The sequence below is a fragment of the Phaethon aethereus genome (assembly GCF_964289735.1).
Source record: "Phaethon aethereus genome assembly, chromosome: 14".
In the NCBI taxonomy this organism is placed as follows: domain Eukaryota; kingdom Metazoa; phylum Chordata; class Aves; order Phaethontiformes; family Phaethontidae; genus Phaethon; species Phaethon aethereus.
The window spans coordinates 1,456,440-1,476,770 of record NC_138590.1 but is presented as its reverse complement, the minus strand read 5'-3'; the positions used below and the strand labels follow the sequence as shown (position 1 = coordinate 1,476,770).

The 20,331-nt window shown below is 57.3% G+C and overlaps 2 protein-coding genes across 2 annotated transcripts; both read right to left on the bottom strand.

Annotated features, from left to right (window-relative positions):
* Positions 1–582: 582 nt before the first annotated feature.
* On the bottom strand, positions 583–9,964 carry LOC309410054 (uncharacterized protein; the record flags this gene model as incomplete). Its single annotated transcript, XM_082006373.1, has 3 exons — positions 7,166–9,964; positions 6,981–6,992; positions 583–3,461 (listed from the first exon to the last, which is right to left on the bottom strand). The coding sequence occupies exons 1-3, from the start codon at positions 9,909–9,911 to the stop codon at positions 583–585; spliced, it is 5,637 nt and encodes a 1,878-aa protein (XP_081862499.1). The 5' UTR covers positions 9,912–9,964.
* A 5,134-nt stretch (positions 9,965–15,098) lies between these two features.
* Positions 15,099–17,968, bottom strand: LOC309409835 (protocadherin gamma-A10-like). Its single transcript, XM_082006067.1, has one exon. It carries the CDS (start codon positions 17,660–17,662, stop codon positions 15,134–15,136), a length of 2,529 nt encoding a protein of 842 aa, XP_081862193.1. The 5' UTR covers positions 17,663–17,968; the 3' UTR covers positions 15,099–15,133.
* Positions 17,969–20,331: the final 2,363 nt, after the last annotated feature.

Sequence of the window (20,331 nt, the reverse complement as noted above, 5' to 3'; positions counted from 1 at the left end):
GTATTTGCAATAGTTCCATCCTAAAAGTAAAACTGCTCACTGGCGGGTGAGGAGGACAGAAATAGAAGAGAAACTTTCTAAGGGGTACGGCTATTAAGAATACACAGATTACAAGAATACACAGAATACAAGAATATCCTCACACACTGCTTTAAAGGATAGTAAATAATAAAGGATACAAGATCAGATGCTACTACACGCGCGAGCAGGTAACGATAGGAAACAAGCAATAATTGCCGCAGAAAAAGCACAATAATTAACCCACCGCGGGGCCATTAACGTTCCGTGTCAAGACACTCTCATCCTACTCAAGCACAAGTGCTGTCGGGAAGATAGCAGACCCTGATGATAACCCACACTTCCGTTTACTAATAATGGCAACACACCGCTTCAGAAGAGCGAATACTGACAGGAAAAATGGTATTACACATGTCAGGGGACGAAACGACAAACGACCTAGTGCGTGATGAAAACACAGCCACTCTATAAACAAGTTCAAGCCAACAGTAGTCCCGTTCTGCCTCCCACACCGACGATCACACGTTCGCCTCACCGAAGCAAGAACCATCAGCGCACAGTGTGCTACTTAACGAAGCTTTGCCTTCCTTGTAAACGACGCTCCCTACACGGGAAATGGGTGGGAACGCGTAGAGAAGCAGCAGAGGGATGCGTCGCAGAGAAAGTTTCGCCGGAGGAACTCACCGGGGCAGCGGCGGGGTCCGCGCGAGGGGCGCCGGCAGGCTCCTCCCCGAGCAGTGGCGCAGGCTCGTCGGGCGGCGGCCGGGCCGGGAGGGTGTCGCAGCAGCTGGCGCCCGACAAGCGGAGCTGGCTCTTGCGCGAGTCGGCGGTGAGCGACACCTCGTGCGAGTAGGAGTGCAGGAAGGCGCGGACGCCGTCGATGCCCACGAAGTGCGAGGCCGGCACGCCGCGCAAGGCGCCGCTGCCCGCCGCCAGCAGCTGCGAGCGGCGCCAGCGCCGCAGGCGCAGCGCCAGCAGCAGCAGCAGGAAGGCGAGGAAGAGGCAGGACACGGCCGCCACGGCCACCACCAGCCAGCGCGTCAGGCTGCCGGCCGGCTCGCCCGGCGCCGCCGCCGCCGCGCTGCCCAGCTCCGACAGCAGCTCGGCCACGCTCTCGGCCAGCACCACCGTCAGCGTGGCCGTGGCCGACAGCGCCGGCCGCCCGTGGTCCTTCACCACCACCACCAGGCTCTGCCGCGCCGCGTCGCGGGCCAGCGGGAAGCGCGCCGTGCGCACCTCGCCGCTGTGCAGCCCCACGCGGAACAGCCCCGGCTCCGTCGCCTTGGCCAGCTCGTACGACAGCCACGCGTTCTGCCCCGCGTCCGCGTCCACCGCCACCACCTTGGCCACCAGCGCCCCGGGCTCCGCCGAGCGCGGCGCCAGCTCCACGCCCGCCCAGAACGCGCCCGCCCCTGACGCCGAGGCCGGCGCCGGCGGCGGGTACAGCACCTGCGGCGCGTTGTCGTTCTCGTCCACGATCACGAGCCGCACCGACACGTTGCTGCTCAGCGCCGGCGCGCCGCCGTCCTCCGCCAGCACCCACAGCCCCAGCTCGCGCACCTCCTCGTAGTCGAAGGAGCGCAGCGCGTACAGCGCGCCCGTCTCCGCCTGCACCGACACGTAGGACGAGAGCGGCGCGCCCCGCACCCGCCCCTCCGACAGCCGGTACCGCACGCGCGCGTTCTGCCCCCAGTCCGCGTCGGCCGCCCGCACCGTCAGCACCAGCGCGCCCGCCGCGTTGTTCTCGGGCAGCCGGGCGCTGTAGCGCGCCTCCGCGAACACCGGCGCGTTGTCGTTCACGTCCAGCACGCGCAGCGCCAGCACCGCGCTGCTGCGCAGCGGCGGCGACCCGCCGTCCGCCGCCCGCACCGTCACGTTGTACTCCGCCACCTCCTCCCGGTCCAGCTCGCTCGCCGTCACCACGCGGTAGTAGCTGCCCTGCGAGCTCTGCAGCCGGAACGGGACGCCGCCGTCCAGGGAGCACCGCACCTCGCCGTTCGCCCCCGAGTCCCGGTCCTGCACGTGCAGCAGGGCCACCACCGTCCCCGGCGGGGCGTCCTCCGAGATCGCGCTCAGCGCCGACCGCACCGAAATCTCGGGCGCGTTGTCGTTGACGTCTGTCACCGTGATCGCGACTTTCGCCGTGTCGAAAAGGCCGCCGCCGTCAAGTCCCTGCACCTCCAGTTCGTACGAGTCGCCTTCCTCGAAGTCCAGGCTCCGCACCAGCGCGATCGCTCCCGTCTCGGCGTCCAGATCGAAAATCTTCCGAGCTTTCTCTGCGATTTTCTTCAGCGAGTATTTGATGTGCCCGTTCATCCCCTCGTCGGCGTCGGTGGCCGTGACGGTGAGGAGGGCGGAGCCCACGGGCACGTCCTCGGGCACACGCAGCGTGTACTCCGCCTGGCTGAACACGGGCGCGTTGTCGTTCGCGTCCAGCACCGCCACGCGGATCCGCGCCGTGCCCGTCCGCGCCGGCTCTCCACCGTCGCTCGCTCGCAGCACCAGCTCGTGAAACGCCGCCGCCTCCCGGTCCAGCGCCTTCGCCAGCACCAGCTCGGGGCGCTGATCCCCGCCGGGGCTCGCCTGCACGGCCAGCGAGAAGTGCTCGTCGCCGCTCAGCTCGTAGCTCTGCAGCGAATTCGGCCCAGAGTCCGGGTCGTGAGCCTCGGCCAGCGGAAACCGCGACCCAGGGGCTGTCGTCTCGCTCATTCTCAGCTCCGTTTCTGCCTCTCGGAAGCCTGGCGCGTTGTCGTTAATGTCCGTGATCTCCACTTCGATTTCGTAGACCTGCATTTCCCCCTCCACTATCACCTCACAGCGCAGCACGCATTGCTGCACACTCTCGCAGAGCTGCTCTCTGTCTATCCTCTCCGCTGTCACTAAGTGTCCCGTCTTGCCGTGCATAGCGAAATACTGCGTCCTACCTTCGGAAACGACGCGGACGCTGCGGTCGCGGAGCGCCGGCAGCTCCAGCCCCAAGTCCTTGGCCACGTCGCCCACGAACGAGCCCTTCGGCATCTCCTCGGGAACCGAGTAGCGCAGCTGCCCCCACGCCGCCTCCCACGCCGCCAGCAGCACGCACCACAGCAGGGCTCGCTCCCGCCGGCCCCAGCGCCTCCCCGCCGCGCACATCGCCGCCGCGGACACGCCGGCCCCGCACCACCGCCGGCAGCTGCCCGCCGGGCCGTCCCCGGCTTCGGCTCCCCCTCCCGGGCGCGGCCGCCGGCCCCTCCGCCTCGCTGCAGCGCGGCTCCGCACCGCGGGGACGCTCGCAGAGCGCCCGCCCGCCGAGCCAGCGAGCGAGCGAGCGAGCGAGCCGGGCCGCAGCGGGCGGGGCTGCCTGCAGCGCTCCGGCCTTCCTCTCGCTCCTCCTCGGTCAACAGCGGCGCCCGCAGCCTCCTCCCGGCACTGCAGGCACCGAGCGCTGCCCAGCGCTGCCCGCCCTGCCTTTCCCACGGGCGGCTCGCGGGGACGGCACCGTCGCCACGGAGGCAGCGGTTCCCGCCCGGCGCGGATCTCCCGCCTCGGCGTTTCTCCAGTCCAGCTCTTCGTTCATCCTCCAGGCGATCGGGACCGGGAGGAAGGCAGAGGCCTCCCGTGGGCGTGGTACTTCTTCTGCACCGGTGAAATGTCTTTGTAATGCCGATTATAATGCCGATAGAAACTTCTTTGAATATGACATGTAGAATATTACGAGTTCTATTCCATTAGTCCACGAGTAGAATCTCTGTCCCGACCTGCACAGCTTTTGTAGCAGTCGCGCTTTAATGACGTTTCCCTGACCCTTTCTTCAGACTACAAGAGCCTCATCCTGGAACGCCACCAGCCACATCAATTTCCCAAACCCCGACCAATTGCACAAGGCAGCAAAGAAGATCTGCCAGCAAAAGGAGTCCTTCTCAGGGACTGCTCTTTATTCTTGACTCTGTTTTTTTCCACCTGCACTTCAGAACCTGATCTCAGTCAGCCTTCATTTCTCCCCCTTCTCCAACAGCCACCTTGGAAGGGATTTTTTTTTTGACAGCCGTTCACTACACTAAGTGCTTCCTCTTAGGCCTTAGTGCTCCATTCTCGAGTAACTGTGCAGCATGGAGTGATGCAGTTGCACCTTGTGTTCGAGGATCCCTTAGAAAAATAGAACAGGTAGCATGTAGCACACCCTCAGCTTTAAACGTTATCAAGCACGACAAAGTGCAAGTTTGCGGAAACAGGGATAGAAAAAGCAGATTTTCTTTTTTGGATCTCGTTCTATGACTCTTTAGGAAAGACATATGAGGAACAGCAAACAAGAGGGAATTGTCACAGGATGGAACAAAAAAGGAGCAACAAGTTCACAAAGAAAATAAAGAGATCATGTTCGGACAAAATTAACTATTCCCACTAATGCTGACACTTGTGCTACCAGTTCTGCAGCAGCCTTCCACCAAGAGATGCACACCGCAGAGGTGGAGGAACAATCTGTAACTTCTCCATTCATGATGTCACACATACTTTCGTTTGGGAGGCCAACACCAAAACAGCATTAATCAACACATTTTTGTTCAGGCATCAACCAGCTCCAAAGTACATTGCTTTGGGAAAAAGTGATCAAGAAGGAAAAATCCCAAACATGAAGCATCAACCACATTTCCCAACCCCGTCATGTAGACTCAGCAGATCTCATTCTACACAGTAAGTATCCACGTTCACCGTTAAAAACTCATACCGTTTTAGAGAACGCACACTCCATAGAAAAAATTCTTCATCTGAAGCTGAACAAAGAATTGCCTCCAGAATGAACAATCGCGACACATCAACATCCAGCATCAGCAGAGCTTGTTCTAAGAGCAACGGTGGGAATGGTCAGTCCCAGCACCCCACAACACAGGCACAGCCCTTCACTCTTGATGTTGTTGCTTTTCACCTGCACATCGGAGCCTGATCTCAGTCAGCCTCCGCTTCTCCCCCTGCTCCAACCATCACTGCAGCAACTCAGCAGCAGGCAGCAATGGATGTGCTCTCTCTGTTGGGGAGGTCATTACCAAAAACACCACCCCAAGCTCTTCACGTGAAATATAAATCTTTGGGAAAAGGGGATACAAAAAGCAAACATCCTCTGAAATACAAAACTTGACTGTTGAATTTTTTTTCAGATCACATTCCATGGCTTAACCTGTGTGGAAAAAGACAGGTCAGGAACAGTACAAAAAAAGGGAACAAAAAAAAAGAAACAACTGCACAAAGAACTTGGAGAGATAATGCCTTGGAGAAACTGGTCAGCCTCACTAGTGCTACCAGTTCTGCAGTAGCCTTCCACCAAAAAATGGCAGGGCACACGGCAGAAGCAGGGGAACAATCTGTACCTTCTCCATTCATGGAGCCAGATGCACGTTTCCTTTGGGAGGTCAACAGCAAAACAGCATTAACCAATGGGGTTTTGTTCAGCCATCAGCCAGGTCCAGGTACATCACTTCAGGAAAACTGATCAGGACAGAAAAATCTACCACACCAAGCATCAACCCCCTTTCCCAACCCCATCGTGGACAATCAGCAGATCTCATTTTACATGATACGGATCCCCCTTCACCATTGCTAACACACAGCACTGAAGATAGCACAGGTTTGGCAGACAAAATTCATCAGCTGAAGCTGAACGCATGACTAACCAAACCTCTTAGTTTTGTCCAGCACAAGCTGAACGGCAAGAACCTCCCACGCAGCCAACAAGAGAGACAGCTGACAAGGCAGGAAGGGCTGCTTTGCTCTTGCCAAAAACGTGTAGGTACAGGATGATTTAATTCGTTTGTGGAGACATGGATCAGCACTAACAGCCACAGCAAAATAATGAAGAGCAACAGCCCACTACTGCCAGCAAGGGGTTAGAAAAGGCTCAGAGACGAGCACTGTGTGTAACTTCCTCTGCATGTGACAAAATACTTGCTAACTTTGCTTCCTATGTAAAGTAAAATATTTTTTGCAATACGACATGCAGAACATTATGAGTCGTATCCCATTTGTCCAAAAGCACAGTCCCCACCACGGGTCTTTGTAGCTGTCATGTTTGAATAGCGGCTACACGGACAGCAAAAGAAAACCGGCTCTGACATACAAAACATGAGATTCTCCGCTCCCTGGAGAACTGGAGGTATCAGGCTCATTGACCAAAGCAGCAGAAAGCTTGCTTTAAATACTTCAGTTCATATGGAACACAGTTTAAATGAACTACTCCACCACCACTGACTGAGATTAGACAGTTAAAGGCTGAAGCAGGTGCAGTCAAACAACTGAAATGCAGAATCTAAACCTTTGCTCCTGTACCCATTCTGTGGCCCACACTAGAAAAATGGCAGGATTGCAGCCATACGACTCAGTTGCTGCAATTTTTTTCCATTTGCTGCAAATATTTCTACTGAGCCTATTTTCCCGATATTCATCTCTTCTCAACAGTATTTGTGAACTGGACGAGAGGAATTGGATTGCATTAAAATGTTGGTACATCTGAAGAAACAGCTAATACTGGAAAAGGAAAGTTGAATCGGAGGGTCTCATTCTATGTAGAAACACAGAAAGGCTCCACGTTCACCATTAAAATGGGAAATAACTGTACAAAGAACTTGGAAAAAATCATGCCTGGATAAAATTTATCTGTCCCATTAATGCAGCCGTTTCTGGAAGAGCCTTCCTGCAAAAGACAAGAGGGCACTCGGCAGAAGAGGGGAACATTCACTATGTAGGAACAATCTGTAACCTCGCCATTCATGGAGCCACACGCCACCTCTCCTTTGGGAAACAGCATTAACCAACAGTTTGCCATCCAGCTATCAACCAGGTCCAAGTACATGAGTTTGGGGAAAAACATTATCATGAAGGAAAATTCTCCAACAACAAGCGTCCACATTTTCCCCACTCCATCATGCAGAATCACTAACGTACCGCCTTGGCAGTAATTAAGCCAAACGAGAGTTGTAGTCATAGCCTCTCACCTGAGCCTGAACCTGAGAGAACCGGAAAACCCAGAAGTACTGCCGCTACCTGCCTGCTCCGAGTGGAAGGGGATGCCCCGTTCCTTCCTTGGCGGACACACGGGCCGGCACTCCCCATCCGCACCACCAGGGGAAGACCCACCATGGGTAAAAGGGACGGCGGCTGAGAAGGGCTCAAGGAGAACCGACCTGCGGTGCGTCGGCGTCCGGCGGCGGCTCTCCCGCGCCGGCGCTGCTGCTCGGGCTCCGCTTCCCGCAGGGCTCCCCGCCGAGAAGCTCCTCCGCGGGCAGGCTGGGCAGCGGCGGCGGCGGCGGCGGCCAAGCGCCCTCGGCGACGGCGCGGCCCGGCGCCACGCACAGGTTGTAGGAGTAGGGCAAGGTGCCCTCGCAGAAGTCGGCCGGGAAGGCGGCGCCGGCCACGGAGAAGCGCTGCGCGCCCAGGCAGCGCAGGACGGCGGGCGGCCCGGCCCGGCGCACCCGCGCCAGCACGGCCAGCGCCACGCTCAGCAGGAACAGGGCGGAGAGGAGCGCCAGCGCCAGCACCAGGTAGAACTGCAGCTCCGCCGGCGACTCGGCGCCCGCCGCCCGCTCGCTCAGCTCCGGCAGCGCCTCCTGCAAGCTCTCGGCCAGCACCACGTGCAGCGTGGCCGTGGCCGACAGCGCCGGCTGCCCGTGGTCCTTCACCACGGCCACCAGCCGCTGCTTCGCCGCGTCCCGCTCCGACACGGCCCGCGCCGTCCGCACCTCGCCGCTGTGCAGCCCCACGCGGAACAGCGCCGGCTCTGGCGCCTGCACCAGCTCGTACGACAGCCACGCGTTGCGACCCGCGTCCGCGTCCACCGCCACCACCTTGGCCACCAGGTACCCGGCCTCGGCCGAACGCGGCACCACCTCGAATGGGGCCGGGACTGGGGCCGCACCCGCCGCTCCCGCGCCCGCCGCCGGCCACAGCACCCGCGGCGCGTTGTCGTTGCGGTCCAGCACGAAGACGCGCACCGTCGCCGTCGAGCTCCGCGCCGGCGCCCCGCCGTCCTGCGCCCGCACCGCCACCGCGAACTCCCGGCACTGCTCGTAGTCGAAGGAGCGCTGCGCGAACACCGCGCCGCTCCGCGCCTCCACCGACACGTACGGCGCCGCGCCCGCGCTGCCGCCCGCCAGCCAGTAGCTCACGCTCCCGTTGGCGCCCGCGTCCGCGTCCCGCGCGCGCACGCGCAGCACCGGCGCGCCCGCCGCGTTGTTCTCCGCCACGTAGGCGCTGTAGGCGGCCTCCTCGAACACCGGCGCGTTGTCGTTCACGTCCGACACCTCCAGCACCAGCGCCGTGCGGCTCGACAGCGCCGGGCTGCCCCGGTCCCTGGCCACCACCGCCACCCGGTGCTCGGGCGCCTGCTCCCGGTCCAGCGCGCTCGTCGTCACCACCTTGTACGAGCCGCCCGACGACGCCACGATCGACAGCGGCGCCTCGCCCGACAGCTCGCACGACACCTGACCGTTCTCCCCGGAGTCCCGGTCCCGCACTTTCACCAGGGCCACCACCGTGCCGGACGGCGCGTCCTCGGCCACCGGGCTCGACACCGACGTCAAAGTCACCTCGGGCGCGTTGTCGTTCACGTCCAGCACCTCCACCTCCACCTCGCAGTGCGCCACAAGACCGCCCCCGTCCCTCGCCTCCACGGCCAGGCTGTACGCTCGCGTGTCCTCGAAGTCCAGCACCTCCCGCAGCGTGATCGCCCCGCTCTCCGCCTCCACCGCGAACTTCTGAAGCACCTTGGGCGGCATTTCCCCGAAGCCGTAGGTGATGCGGGCGTTGGTGCCGGCGTCGGCGTCGGAGGCGGAGACGTGCAGCACCGGCGAGCCCGGCGGCGCGTCCTCCCGCAGGCTCGCGCGGTACCGGTCCTGCGCGAACACGGGCGCGTTGTCGTTGGCGTCGGTGACGTTGATGCTGATCTGGGCGGTGCCGCTCCGGGGCGGCTCGCCGCCGTCCAGCGCCGTCAGCACCAGCCGCAGGCTCTGCTCGCTCTCCCGGTCCAGCGCTCGCCGCAGCACCAGCTCCGCGAACTTGCTGCCGTCCTGGCTCTCCTTCACCTCCAGCGCGAAGTAGCCGTTGGCCTCCAGCTCGTAGCCCTGCAGCGAGTTGCTGCCCACGTCCGCGTCTTCCGCCATGCCCAAATAAAAGCGGGCGCCGGGGGGAGTCAACTCGCTGATCTCCAGCTGGAAATTGTCTCGCAGGAAGCGCGGCGCGTTGTCGTTGACGTCCCGGATGGCCACCTCGACGTGGAAGACGTTCAGCGGGTTCTGCACCAGCGCCTCGAAGCTGACGGAGCAGGACGCCGACTCGCCGCACATCTCCTCCCGGTCCAGCCTCTCGCTCACGTACAGGTTCCCGCTCTCCCCGCTCACGCCGAAGTATTGCTTCTCCGCGCTGAGCCGCAGCTTGCGTGCCGGCAGCTCCGCCGGGCTCAGCCCCAGGTCCCGCGCCAGCGGTCCCACCAGCGAGCCTCTGCCCAGCTCCTCGGCGATGGCGTAGCGGATCCGCTCCGCCGCCGCCCGGCACCACAAGCACAGCAGCAAAGCGGGCAGCAGCGCTCGCCCGCCTGCTCGCCGGCGGCTCTGCCCCTGCTCCTGCCTGCCCGCCATTCTCGGCAGCGCCCGCCGCGCTCCTCCCTCCTGCCGCTGCCCCCCCTCCCTTCCAGCCGCTCTCCGCAGCGAGCGCAGGGGCCGCCGGAGGGCAGCGATCTCGGCGCCGGCTCGGACGCCGCTGCTCCCCGCGCCGCGCCGCCTCTCGCCGCTGCTGCCCGTGCCGCTGCCGCTCTGGCCGGCGCCGTGCGAGCCAGCAGCCTGCGGGGGAAGGACGCTGCGGCGGCTCCGCCTGCGGCTCCAGCGCCGCTCCGCCTCGGCCAACAGCGGCACCCGGAGGCGCCGCGACGCCATCGCAGCCGCCGACGGCCGCGCTCTCAGGGCATCGGGATTCTGAGCGGTGCTGAGCGCTGTATCACGTCTTTTTTGGTTTCTGCTCTCCTTACCTGGGAGAAATACCAAGCAGGAAACATTCGCGATGTTGGGGCAATCAATGACTAACCGGAACCAGAATGAAGAAAAAGTCATCTCAGTCCTGTCATGCCAGACCTGCACAGACTTTCATGCATTTCTTCCTTTTGCTTATGTAAGTCTCTGATATTTGATTTTTCTTGCAGGGAGAATCACAGTTACACGGACAAATATAGCACCCCTAAGGTAATCTAGACTTTCTTCAGAGCAGAGGTCTTCCAGCCCTTTGACAGTTTTTCTGGCTCTCTTCTGGACAGCTCTAAGAAGTCCATGTCTTATTCCAGTGCTCCAGATATGGTCTCCTGAAACCCAGAGAATCCCCTCCCTCGACCTGCTGGCCATGCTACTTGTCGCGCAGCCCATGATACGATTGGCTTTCTGGAGCAAGTGCACGTTGCCAGCTGATGTCCCATTTGTCACCCACTACTATCCCCATACCCTTCTCTGCAGGCTGCTCTCAATCCAGTCATGCCCTAGTCTGTCTTGAAATTGGGGATTGCTCCCACCCAGGTGCAGGACCTTGCACTTGGCCTTGTTAAACTTGATGAGGCTAGCAAGGGCCTACTTCTCAGACCTGTCAGCTTCTTTCTCGATGGCATCCCTTCCCTCTAGTGAATCAATGGCACCACTCAGCTTGGTGTCTTCTGCAAACTTGCTGAGGGTGCACTCAATCCTGCTGTCTCTGAAGGTACTAAATAGTACTGGTCCCAGTACGCACCCTGGAGGGACACCCCATGTTACTGGTTTCCAATTGAGCCATTGACCATAACTCTTTGGATGTGGCTGGCCAGCCAGCAGTCCACCTGTCAAACCCATATCTCTCCAATTCAGGGGCCAGCATGTTTTGGATGACACATTACACACGTTCTCCCACTGAGCCCTAGTCTGTTCATGGAAACCTTGCCTGGGCTGGCTTGCCACTCTGACTTTGAGGACTGCAGCAGAAACAGACGGGTTTGATTGCTTAGGTTGCAGACAAGTGTGCCTCCAGAAGCACATGTATATGTATGGACAGCTTCCTCTTCACAGCTGTGTAACATCAAACTTGTGTATGGGACCTGCCCCTGCATGCAGACAGATGGAACAGATGTGACCTTCCCCATTTGATTGGACACCCTGAGGTCAAGGTGTAGCTCATGACAAGAAGCAAGGCAAGAAGTAGAAACATATAGGAATGGACGGATCAGGTGGAATGATATTTCTTAGGCCAAACACTTTGAGCAGAAGGTACTGAAGGTAGATGTTACCACAACCCTGTGCTTAATGGCGTAATGATGACGAGCAGGAAATGACAATCTGCTCTTCTATGGCCCCCATGCCAAAAGAGCTTCCCCAAGTCTTCTCACCAGCACATGAACAATAAATGTCTGAGCTAAAAGAACAGCAATCGTCCAACAGAAACTGCGTAAAAACAAAGTATCAGCTTATGGGGGATCACCTCCCCACCTTTATCACATGCGCTGTTCCACATAGATGTGACTTCTGTTAAGGTCATGCTCTCATGTCCTCGCCCTACCAAAACCAGAACACAAATATAACCTCACATCTTCTGCCTTCCACAAAAGCTATAGGGTGAGCAAGAGGCACTAACGCACAACACAGGGCTAAACAAAGATATGCCACTTCTTAGTACTATACCTACATACACAGGAAAGCAGGAAGAGAAACAAATCATACAAGGAAGGCAAGGAACCATTAAAAGATGAAGTGTTGTCAGAGAAACTTACCTGGAAGTCTTCTTGGTCTTCACTGTGGGTGTTGTAATTCATCCCCCCGAGCACCTGCAAGTCACTGAGGTCTCAAGCACAAGTGTGACCCTAAAGTCTGCCTCTGGACTACAGAAATAGTCATCAGCTCTCAGCAATGTTTCCTACTGTGTGTCCTGCTTATCTGCATGCAACTATGAAGCCATAAGCGTAAACAACTTAGTACAGGCCTCTTTCTCAAACCAGGCAGTCTTACGATATCTTCAGGTAGCTGAGGGCTTGCCTCAGGGGGAAGCAAGTATTTGCTGCAAAACAATACTCACAGTCTCAAATACAAAAGAAATATCCAGACACAGGGAAAATGAACCACAGCCTCCCAGGAAACAAAGGCCTGAAAGAAAATCTAATTACATCTGGGAAGAAACTCTACATCACAATGTTGCAGTGAAATATAGATGCATAAAGGAGGTTTCACACAAGAATTATGAGCCTTTCTACCCAATCATCATCATTCTACGTGCACATCTCTTGTGCAAATACTTTATGCTTGGAGGACTCTCATCGCCTTTCAGGACAGGGAAACCAGCATCACAGCATGAATGGCACAGGCCTTGGCACCAGGCATGAAATCAAACCATTGCTCAGCAAAAACCACGCTGACCTGCCTATTTTCCTTGTTTGAAGACAGCCTCTCTCCTCCCTTGCTCTGCATTCACAGCCTTTAGTTGCAACACAGACAAAATCCAACATTTTGGCTATGTCTTAGCCACAGGTGAAAGAACGTTTCACTTAGTGACCTTTTAGGGAAAGAGAGGTCTGTCAAAGTCTTCATCTTGGCAGCTGAACACCTTCAAGGCAGGGATGGAAACTGCTTCCCCAGCCCAACAATTCTAAGAGACCTTTCAATGTTTTAAGGGTTACCAGCCACAGTGAGGCCCAGCTTTAAACCTGGACAACAAACAAGGCAAGGATGGAAAACAGATGGAAGTGAAGGAATCATAGCTTCACGTTTCAGACTAGGTCAACTGTAGTAGATCCACAAGAGGAGTATCTAGTTGGAAAAAAGGACACAGGAGGATCACAAAACAGTTTACACCAAAGACCACAGTTCATCAAGCAATTTACTTGGAAAGAAGAAAAGGAGAATGCACAGAACCACAAAGGTGGAACCCCTATAACAAGTAGAAGAAACTGAACCTTTACACATACGTTTCAGACATTTCACACTATACCACAGTAAACTCTTCCACCTGCCCTGTCTCTGTGCAGACAGAATGCGTCAGCGAGCTCAAACATCACACAACAGGGAATCAACTTTGCAGACAGACGACATTGAAAGAACTGTTTCACACATGACATCTCCTTACAGAGAACAAGGGTCACAACACGGATGCATGCATGGAGACTTCTCTGCTCATCACACTCATCTGAAATAATGGCAGATGTTCTAAGGGGCATAAGCGATATGCAGCTCAGTTAAAGACTCAGTTGTCAGTATTAGGCCAAAGATACCGCCATTTTTCTTCAATACATGGGCAATTTGGAAGATATGTGAGTCTGCAACCGTAAATGCCATGTTTATGTCTACACCCAAGACCTACCATGCACAGGCAAAGGTGTAGCAAACATGACAGCGTATAAAATAAGTATTCCATCACAAATGCTTCAAATAACAAGCCCCAAACCCAGAAATTCCTGACAAAAAACTCTCCCATCCCCTACTTTCCCATCAAGATTAATACCAACAAAACATCAGCAGTTACTTTAGGTGAGCACATATATATATGTGACAGGCAAGAGCATTTCTTCCAGGGATATTTTAGGACACATTGTCAGACACACAGAGGTCTATGTTTACATCATGACGACAAGAAAGGCGAGAATTTCACTACCATTCACAGGGAAGAGCATTCAATAGGAAAGCAAACGGACGAACCCACAACATGGCTAGTTGGAGTCCAAGCAAAGTGATATCCAAAAATACTCAGACAAAAAAGTTTTGTCAATCTTTTCATCTTTTAATGTTTAAAGATTACTCGCCAAAATGACGCCCAGCTTTAGGCCTGGACAGATTGTGTCAATTGTAGTAGCTACACAGGAAAGATAACTAGTTGCTAACAAGTACAACAGAGGAGGCTCATACAGGAGCTCACATCATATACCATAGCCGCAATCCCGCAAAGTATTTTCTTTGGACGATAAGAAAAGGAAAATGCGAGGAACTGCAGCTCTAGGCCTCATCTACAAAATAGGACAAGCTTTTACACCTTTCTTTTAGCCATTTCACACTATATGACAGTGAACTCTTCCACCTGCCCTGTCTCTGTACAGGAAGAACTCTTCACCCTGCCCCAATGCCACACAACAGAAAAGCTGCCTCTGAAGACAGATGAACAAACACCATTGACAGAAATGCTGTGTGCACAACTTCTCAGAGTCCCAGCACTGCAATGGTGATGCCTGCAAAGAGATTTTTCTGCTCATGCCCTATAATTTGAAGAAACATGAAAGGTTCTAAAAGCCATAAGCAATATGAAACTCAGTTAAGTAATATTTGATATTGGACAACTCACCATGTGTATGTGACAAGCAAGACCATTTCTTCCAGGAACATTTTAAGAAAACACATCTATGAAATGCTTTCTCTTTCCAACTGTAAAGATGAAAGGCACCTAGAGGACAGTCGGACAAGTGTAAGAGTTGTGATCTGCCACATGTTATCAGAGGAAAATCCCCACCTTAAGATCACCACAAGGATCAAGGGAAGCAGTTAACACATGCAGAATGGAAGGGATCATAGCATACTCTTCATGGCACTCTACATAACCTTGGTTGACTCCTCCCAAACTCCCACTCGGCAATTTCTCCTAAGTACATAATTAAGCTGTTAGTTATGGAGTGATGACAACGTGCAAACATACGGGAAGAATTTCCCAGGGTTCCCAACACAGTGGCAATAACATGGCTTCTAGCCAAACCTCTTCGGGAAGAAAAAACTCATGGTGCATGATACCGCAGGTGGACACTAAACAGGGAAAAAAGCAAACCGTATCTCTTGGTTTCTTCAACGGTCCCACACGCACAGCTCCCACGAGTCTGTTCGCAACACCTCACAACTTGCACTATGTTCTTTGACACTCATAGTTTACAAGACCATGTCACCTAAAGACCAGTTCCCCAGACAAAATATCTGTAACAATATCCCAACGATCAGGCCATATATCTTTACCAGGAAGGGGAGATGCATTGCTCTGCCACCTTCTGAAGCTCAGAAATGATACACACGCAGTTCCACTGCTACTACTGCGAGTACATCTAGTTCAACTCTCCTTCCCCCACCAGAGATCGGACAGCACACAAACACAGACGGGGCCCCTGCGCAGGAAGCTGTGCCTCGCCCTACCGGCATGCGCAGAGGAAAGGCAGCGGAAGGGTCAAGCGTCCCGAGAGGCAGGAGAGGCAAGGCGGGAGGGTCTCGCCGGAAGAACTCACCGGGGCAGCGGCGGGATCCGCGCGGGGGGCGCCGGCAGGCTCCTCCCCGAGCAGCGGCGCGGGCTCGTCGGGCGGCGGCCGGGCCGGGAGGGTGTCGCAGCAGCTGGCGCCCGACAAGCGGAGCTGGCTCTTGCGCGAGTCGGCGGTGAGCGACACCTCGTGCGAGTAGGAGTGCAGGAAGGCGCGGACGCCGTCGATGCCCACGAAGTGCGAGGCCGGCACGCCGCGCAAGGCGCCGCTGCCCGCCGCCAGCAGCTGCGAGCGGCGCCAGCGCCGCAGGCGCAGCGCCAGCAGCAGCAGCAGGAAGGCGAGGAAGAGGCAGGACACGGCCGCCACGGCCACCACCAGCCAGCGCGTCAGGCTGCCGGCCGGCTCGCCCGGCGCCGCCGCCGCCGCGCTGCCCAGCTCCGACAGCAGCTCGGCCACGCTCTCGGCCAGCACCACCGTCAGCGTGGCCGTGGCCGACAGCGCCGGCCGCCCGTGGTCCTTCACCACCACCACCAGGCTCTGCCGCGCCGCGTCGCGGGCCAGCGGGAAGCGCGCCGTGCGCACCTCGCCGCTGTGCAGCCCCACGCGGAACAGCCCCGGCTCCGTCGCCTTGGCCAGCTCGTACGACAGCCACGCGTTCTGCCCCGCGTCCGCGTCCACCGCCACCACCTTGGCCACCAGCGCCCCGGGCTCCGCCGAGCGCGGCGCCAGCTCCACGCCCGCCCAGAACGCGCCCGTCCCCGAGGCCGGCGGCGGGTACAGCACCTGCGGCGCGTTGTCGTTCTCGTCCACGATCACGAGCCGCACCGACACGTTGCTGCTCAGCGCCGGCGCGCCGCCGTCCTCCGCCCGCACCCACAGCCCCAGCTCGCGCACCTCCTCGTAGTCGAAGGAGCGCAGCGCGTACAGCGCGCCCGTCTCCGCCTGCACCGACACGTAGGACGAGAGCGGCGCGCCCCGCACCCGCCCCTCCGACAGCCGGTACCGCACGCGCGCGTTCTGCCCCCAGTCCGCGTCGGCCGCCCGCACCGTCAGCACCAGCGCGCCCGCCGCGTTGTTCTCGGGCAGCCGGGCGCTGTAGCGCGCCTCCGCGAACACCGGCGCGTTGTCGTTCACGTCCAGCACGCGCAGCGCCAGCACCGCGCTGCTGCGCAGCGCCGGCGACCCGCCGTCCGCCGCCCGCACCGTCACGTTGTACTCCGCCACCTCCTCCCGGTCCAGCTCGCTCGCCGTCACCACGCGGTAGTAGCTGCCCTGCGAGCTCTGCAGCCGGAACGGGACGCCGCCGTCCAGGGAGCACCGCACCTCGCCGTTCGCCCCCGAGTCCCGGTCCTGCACGTGCAGCAGGGCCACCACCGTCCCCGGCGGGGCGTCCTCCGAGATCGCGCTCAGCACCGACCGCACCGAAATCTCGGGCGCGTTGTCGTTGACGTCTGTCACCGTGATCGCGACTTTCGCCGTATCGAAAAGCTCTCCTCCGTCTCGTGCCTGCACCTCCAGTTCGTACGAGTCGCCTTCCTCGAAGTCCAGGCTCCGCACCAGCGCGATCGCTCCCGTCTCGGCGTTCAGATCGAATATATGGAATGCCGCGTCCTTCGTCTTCTTCCAGGAGTATTTGACGTTCCCGTTCATTCCCTCATCGGCGTCGGTGGCCGTGACGGTGAGGAGGGCGGAGCCCATGGGTACGTCCTCGGGCACACGCAGCCTGTACTCCGCCTGGCTGAACACGGGCGCGTTGTCGTTCGCGTCCAGCACCGCCACGCGGATCCGCGCCGTGCCCGTCCGCGCCGGCTTTCCGCCGTCGCTCGCTCGCAGCACCAGCTCGTGAAACGCCGCCGCCTCCCGGTCCAGCGCCTTCGCCAGCACCAGCTCGGGGCGCTGATCCCCGCCGGGGCCCGCCTGCACGGCCAGCGAGAAGTGCTCGTCGCCGCTCAGCTCGTAGCTCTGCAGCGAATTCGGCCCAGAGTCCGGGTCGTGAGCCTCGGCCAGCGGAAACCGCGACCCAGGGGCTGTCGTCTCGCTCATTCTCTCCTCCAGCTCAATTTCCTTGAAGCTGGGCGCGTTGTCGTTAATGTCTATGATCTCCACTTCGATTTCGTAGACCTGCATTTCCCCCTCCACTATCACCTCACAGCGCAGCACGCATTTCTCCACCAGCCGGCACAGCTGCTCTCTGTCTATCCTCTCCGCCGTCACTAAGTGTCCCGTCTTGCCGTGCAGGGCGAAATACTGCGTCCTACCTTCGGAAACGACGCGGACGCCGCGGTCGCGGAGCACCGGCAGCTCCAGCCCCAGGTCCTTGGCCACGTCGCCCACGAACGAGCCCTTCGGCATCTCCTCGGGAACCGAGTAGCGCAGCTGCCCCCACGCCGCCTCCCACGCCGCCAGCAGCACGCACCACAGCAGGGCTCGCTCCCGCCGGCCCCAGCGCCTCCCCGCCGCGCACATCGCCGCCGCGGACACGCCGGCCCCGCACCACCGCCGGCAGCTGCCCGCCCGGCCGACTACCGCTTCGGCTCCCGCTCCCGGGCGCGGCCGCCGGCCCCTCCGCCTCGCTGCAGCGCGGCTCCGCACCGCGGGGACGCTCGCAGAGCGCCCGCCCGCCGAGCCAGCGAGCGAGCGAGCGAGCGAGCCGGGCCGCAGCGGGCGGGGCTGCCTGCAGCGCTCCGGCCTTCCTCTCGCTCCTCCTCGGTCAACAGCGGCGCCCGCAGCCTCCTCCCGGCACTGCAGGCACCGAGCGCTGCCCAGCGCTGCCCGCCCTGCCTTTCCCACGGGCGGCTCGCGGGGACGGCACCGTCGCCACGGAGGCAGCGGTTCCCGCCCGGCGCGGAAAACCCGCCTCGGCGTTTCCCCAGCCCAGCTCTTCGTTCATCCTCCAGGCGATCGGGACCGGGAGGAAGGCAGAGGCCTCCCGTGGACATGGTAGTTTTACCTCGCCGGCAAAATGTCTGTGTAATGCTGATATAATAGAAAGTTCTCCGAGTATGACACATAGAATATTACGAGTCTTATTCCGTTAGTCCACGAGTAGAATCTCTGTCCCGACCTGCACAGCTTTTGTAGCAGTCGCGCTTTAATGACGTTTCCCTGACCCTTTCTTCAGACTACAAGAGCCTCATCCTGGAACGCCACCAGCCACATTACTTTCCCAAACCCGAGCTATTGCACAAGGCAGCAATGAAGATCTGCCCGTAAAAGTATTTCTCCTCAGGGAGAGAAATTACTTTCCACCTGCACTTCAGAACCTGATCTCAGTCAGCCTCCATTTCTCCCCCTTCTCCAACAGCTACCTTGAAAGGAATTTTTTTTGAGAGCCGTACACTACACTAAGTGCTTACTCTTAGGCCTTAGTGCTCCATTCCCGAGTAAGTCTGCAGCAGGGAGTGCTGCAGACCACTTTCTGATCGAGGATCCCTTAGAAAAACAGAACAGCAAGCATATAGCACACCCTTAGCTTTAAACGCTATCAAGCAGGACACAGTACAACTTTGCGGCAACAGGGATAGAAAAAGTAGATTTTCTTGTTTGGATCCCGTTTTATGACTCTGTAGGAAAGACAGATAAGGAATGGCAAAAAAAGAGGGAACTACCACCCAAGATGGAACATAAATGAGCAACAAGTGCACAAAGAAATCATGCATCTTATTTTACACAGTACGGATTGACCTTTACCATTACTAACACAGAGCACTGAAGACAGCACAAGTTTGACAGACAAAACTTCTCAGCTAAGCTGAACGCATGACAAACCAAACCAAGAGGTTCACCACACCTGTACCATTGCAGCACAAGCTGAACGGCGAGAACCTCCCACGCAGCCAACAAGAGTGACAGCGGATGAGGCAGAAAGCGCTGGTTCGCTCTTGCCAAAACCGTGGGGGTACAGGATGACTTCATTCATTCGTAGGAAACATGGATCAGCACGAACAGCCACAGCAAAAAAATGAAGAGCAAAAGCCCACTACTGCCAGCAAGGGGTTAGGAAAAGCTCAGAGATGAGCACTGTGTGTTATTTCTGCCGAATGTGACAAACCACCTAGAGCAATATATGTAAAGTAAAACAACTTTTGCAATACTACATGCAGGATATTATGAGTCGTATCCCATTTGTCCAAAAGCACAGTCCCCACCACGGGTCTTTGTAGCTGTCATGTTTGAATAGCTGCTTCACGGACAGCAAAAGCAAACAGGCTCTGACATACAAAACATGAGATTCTCCGCTCCCTGGAGAACTGGAGGTATCAGGCTCATTGACCAAAGCAGCAGAAAGCTTCCTTTAAATACTTCAGTTCATACGGAACACAGTTTAAATGAACTACTCCACCACCACTGACTGAGATTAGACAGTTAAAGGCTGAAGCAGGTGCAGTCAAACAACTGAAATGCAGAATCTAAACCTTTGCTCCTGTACCCATTCTGTGGCCCACACTAGAAAAATGGCAGGATTGCAGCCATACGACTCAGTTGCTGCAATTTTTTTCCATTTGCTGCAAATATTTCTACTGAGCCTATTTTCCCGATATTCATCTCTTCTCAACAGTATTTGTGAACTGGACGAGAGGAATTGGATTGCATTAAAATGTTGGTACATCTGAAGACACAGCTAATACTGGAAAAGGAAAGTTGAATCAGAGGGTCTCATTCTATGTAGAAACACAGAAAGGCTCCACGTTCACCATTAAAATGGGAAATAACTGTACAAAGAACAGTTTATCATGCCTGGATAAAATTTATCTGTCCCATTAATGCAGCCGTTTCTGGAAGAGCCTTCCTGCAAAAGACAAGAGGGCACTCGGCGGAAGAGGGGGAACAACTGTAATTTCGCCATTCATGGAGCCACACGCCACCTCTCCTTTGGGAAACAGCATTAACCAACAGTTTGCCATCCAGCTATCAACCAGGTCCAAGTACATGAGTTTGGGGAAAAACATTATCATGAAGGAAAATTCTCCAACAACAAGCATCCAACACATTTTCCCAACACCATCATGCAGAAGCCTTAATTTACTGCCTTCGACATTCCTAACTCAAACTAGAGTTGTAGTCAAAGTCTCTCAGCTGAGCCTGAACCTGGCACCACCGTTGAACCCAGAAGTGCCGCTGCTACCTGCCTGCTC

Bases quoted from the DNA above. Each gene is read 5' to 3' on its own strand.
- LOC309409835 (XM_082006067.1), bottom strand. From the start codon at position 17,662: ATGTGCGCGGCGGGGAGGCGCTGGGGCCGGCGGGAGCGAGCCCTGCTG.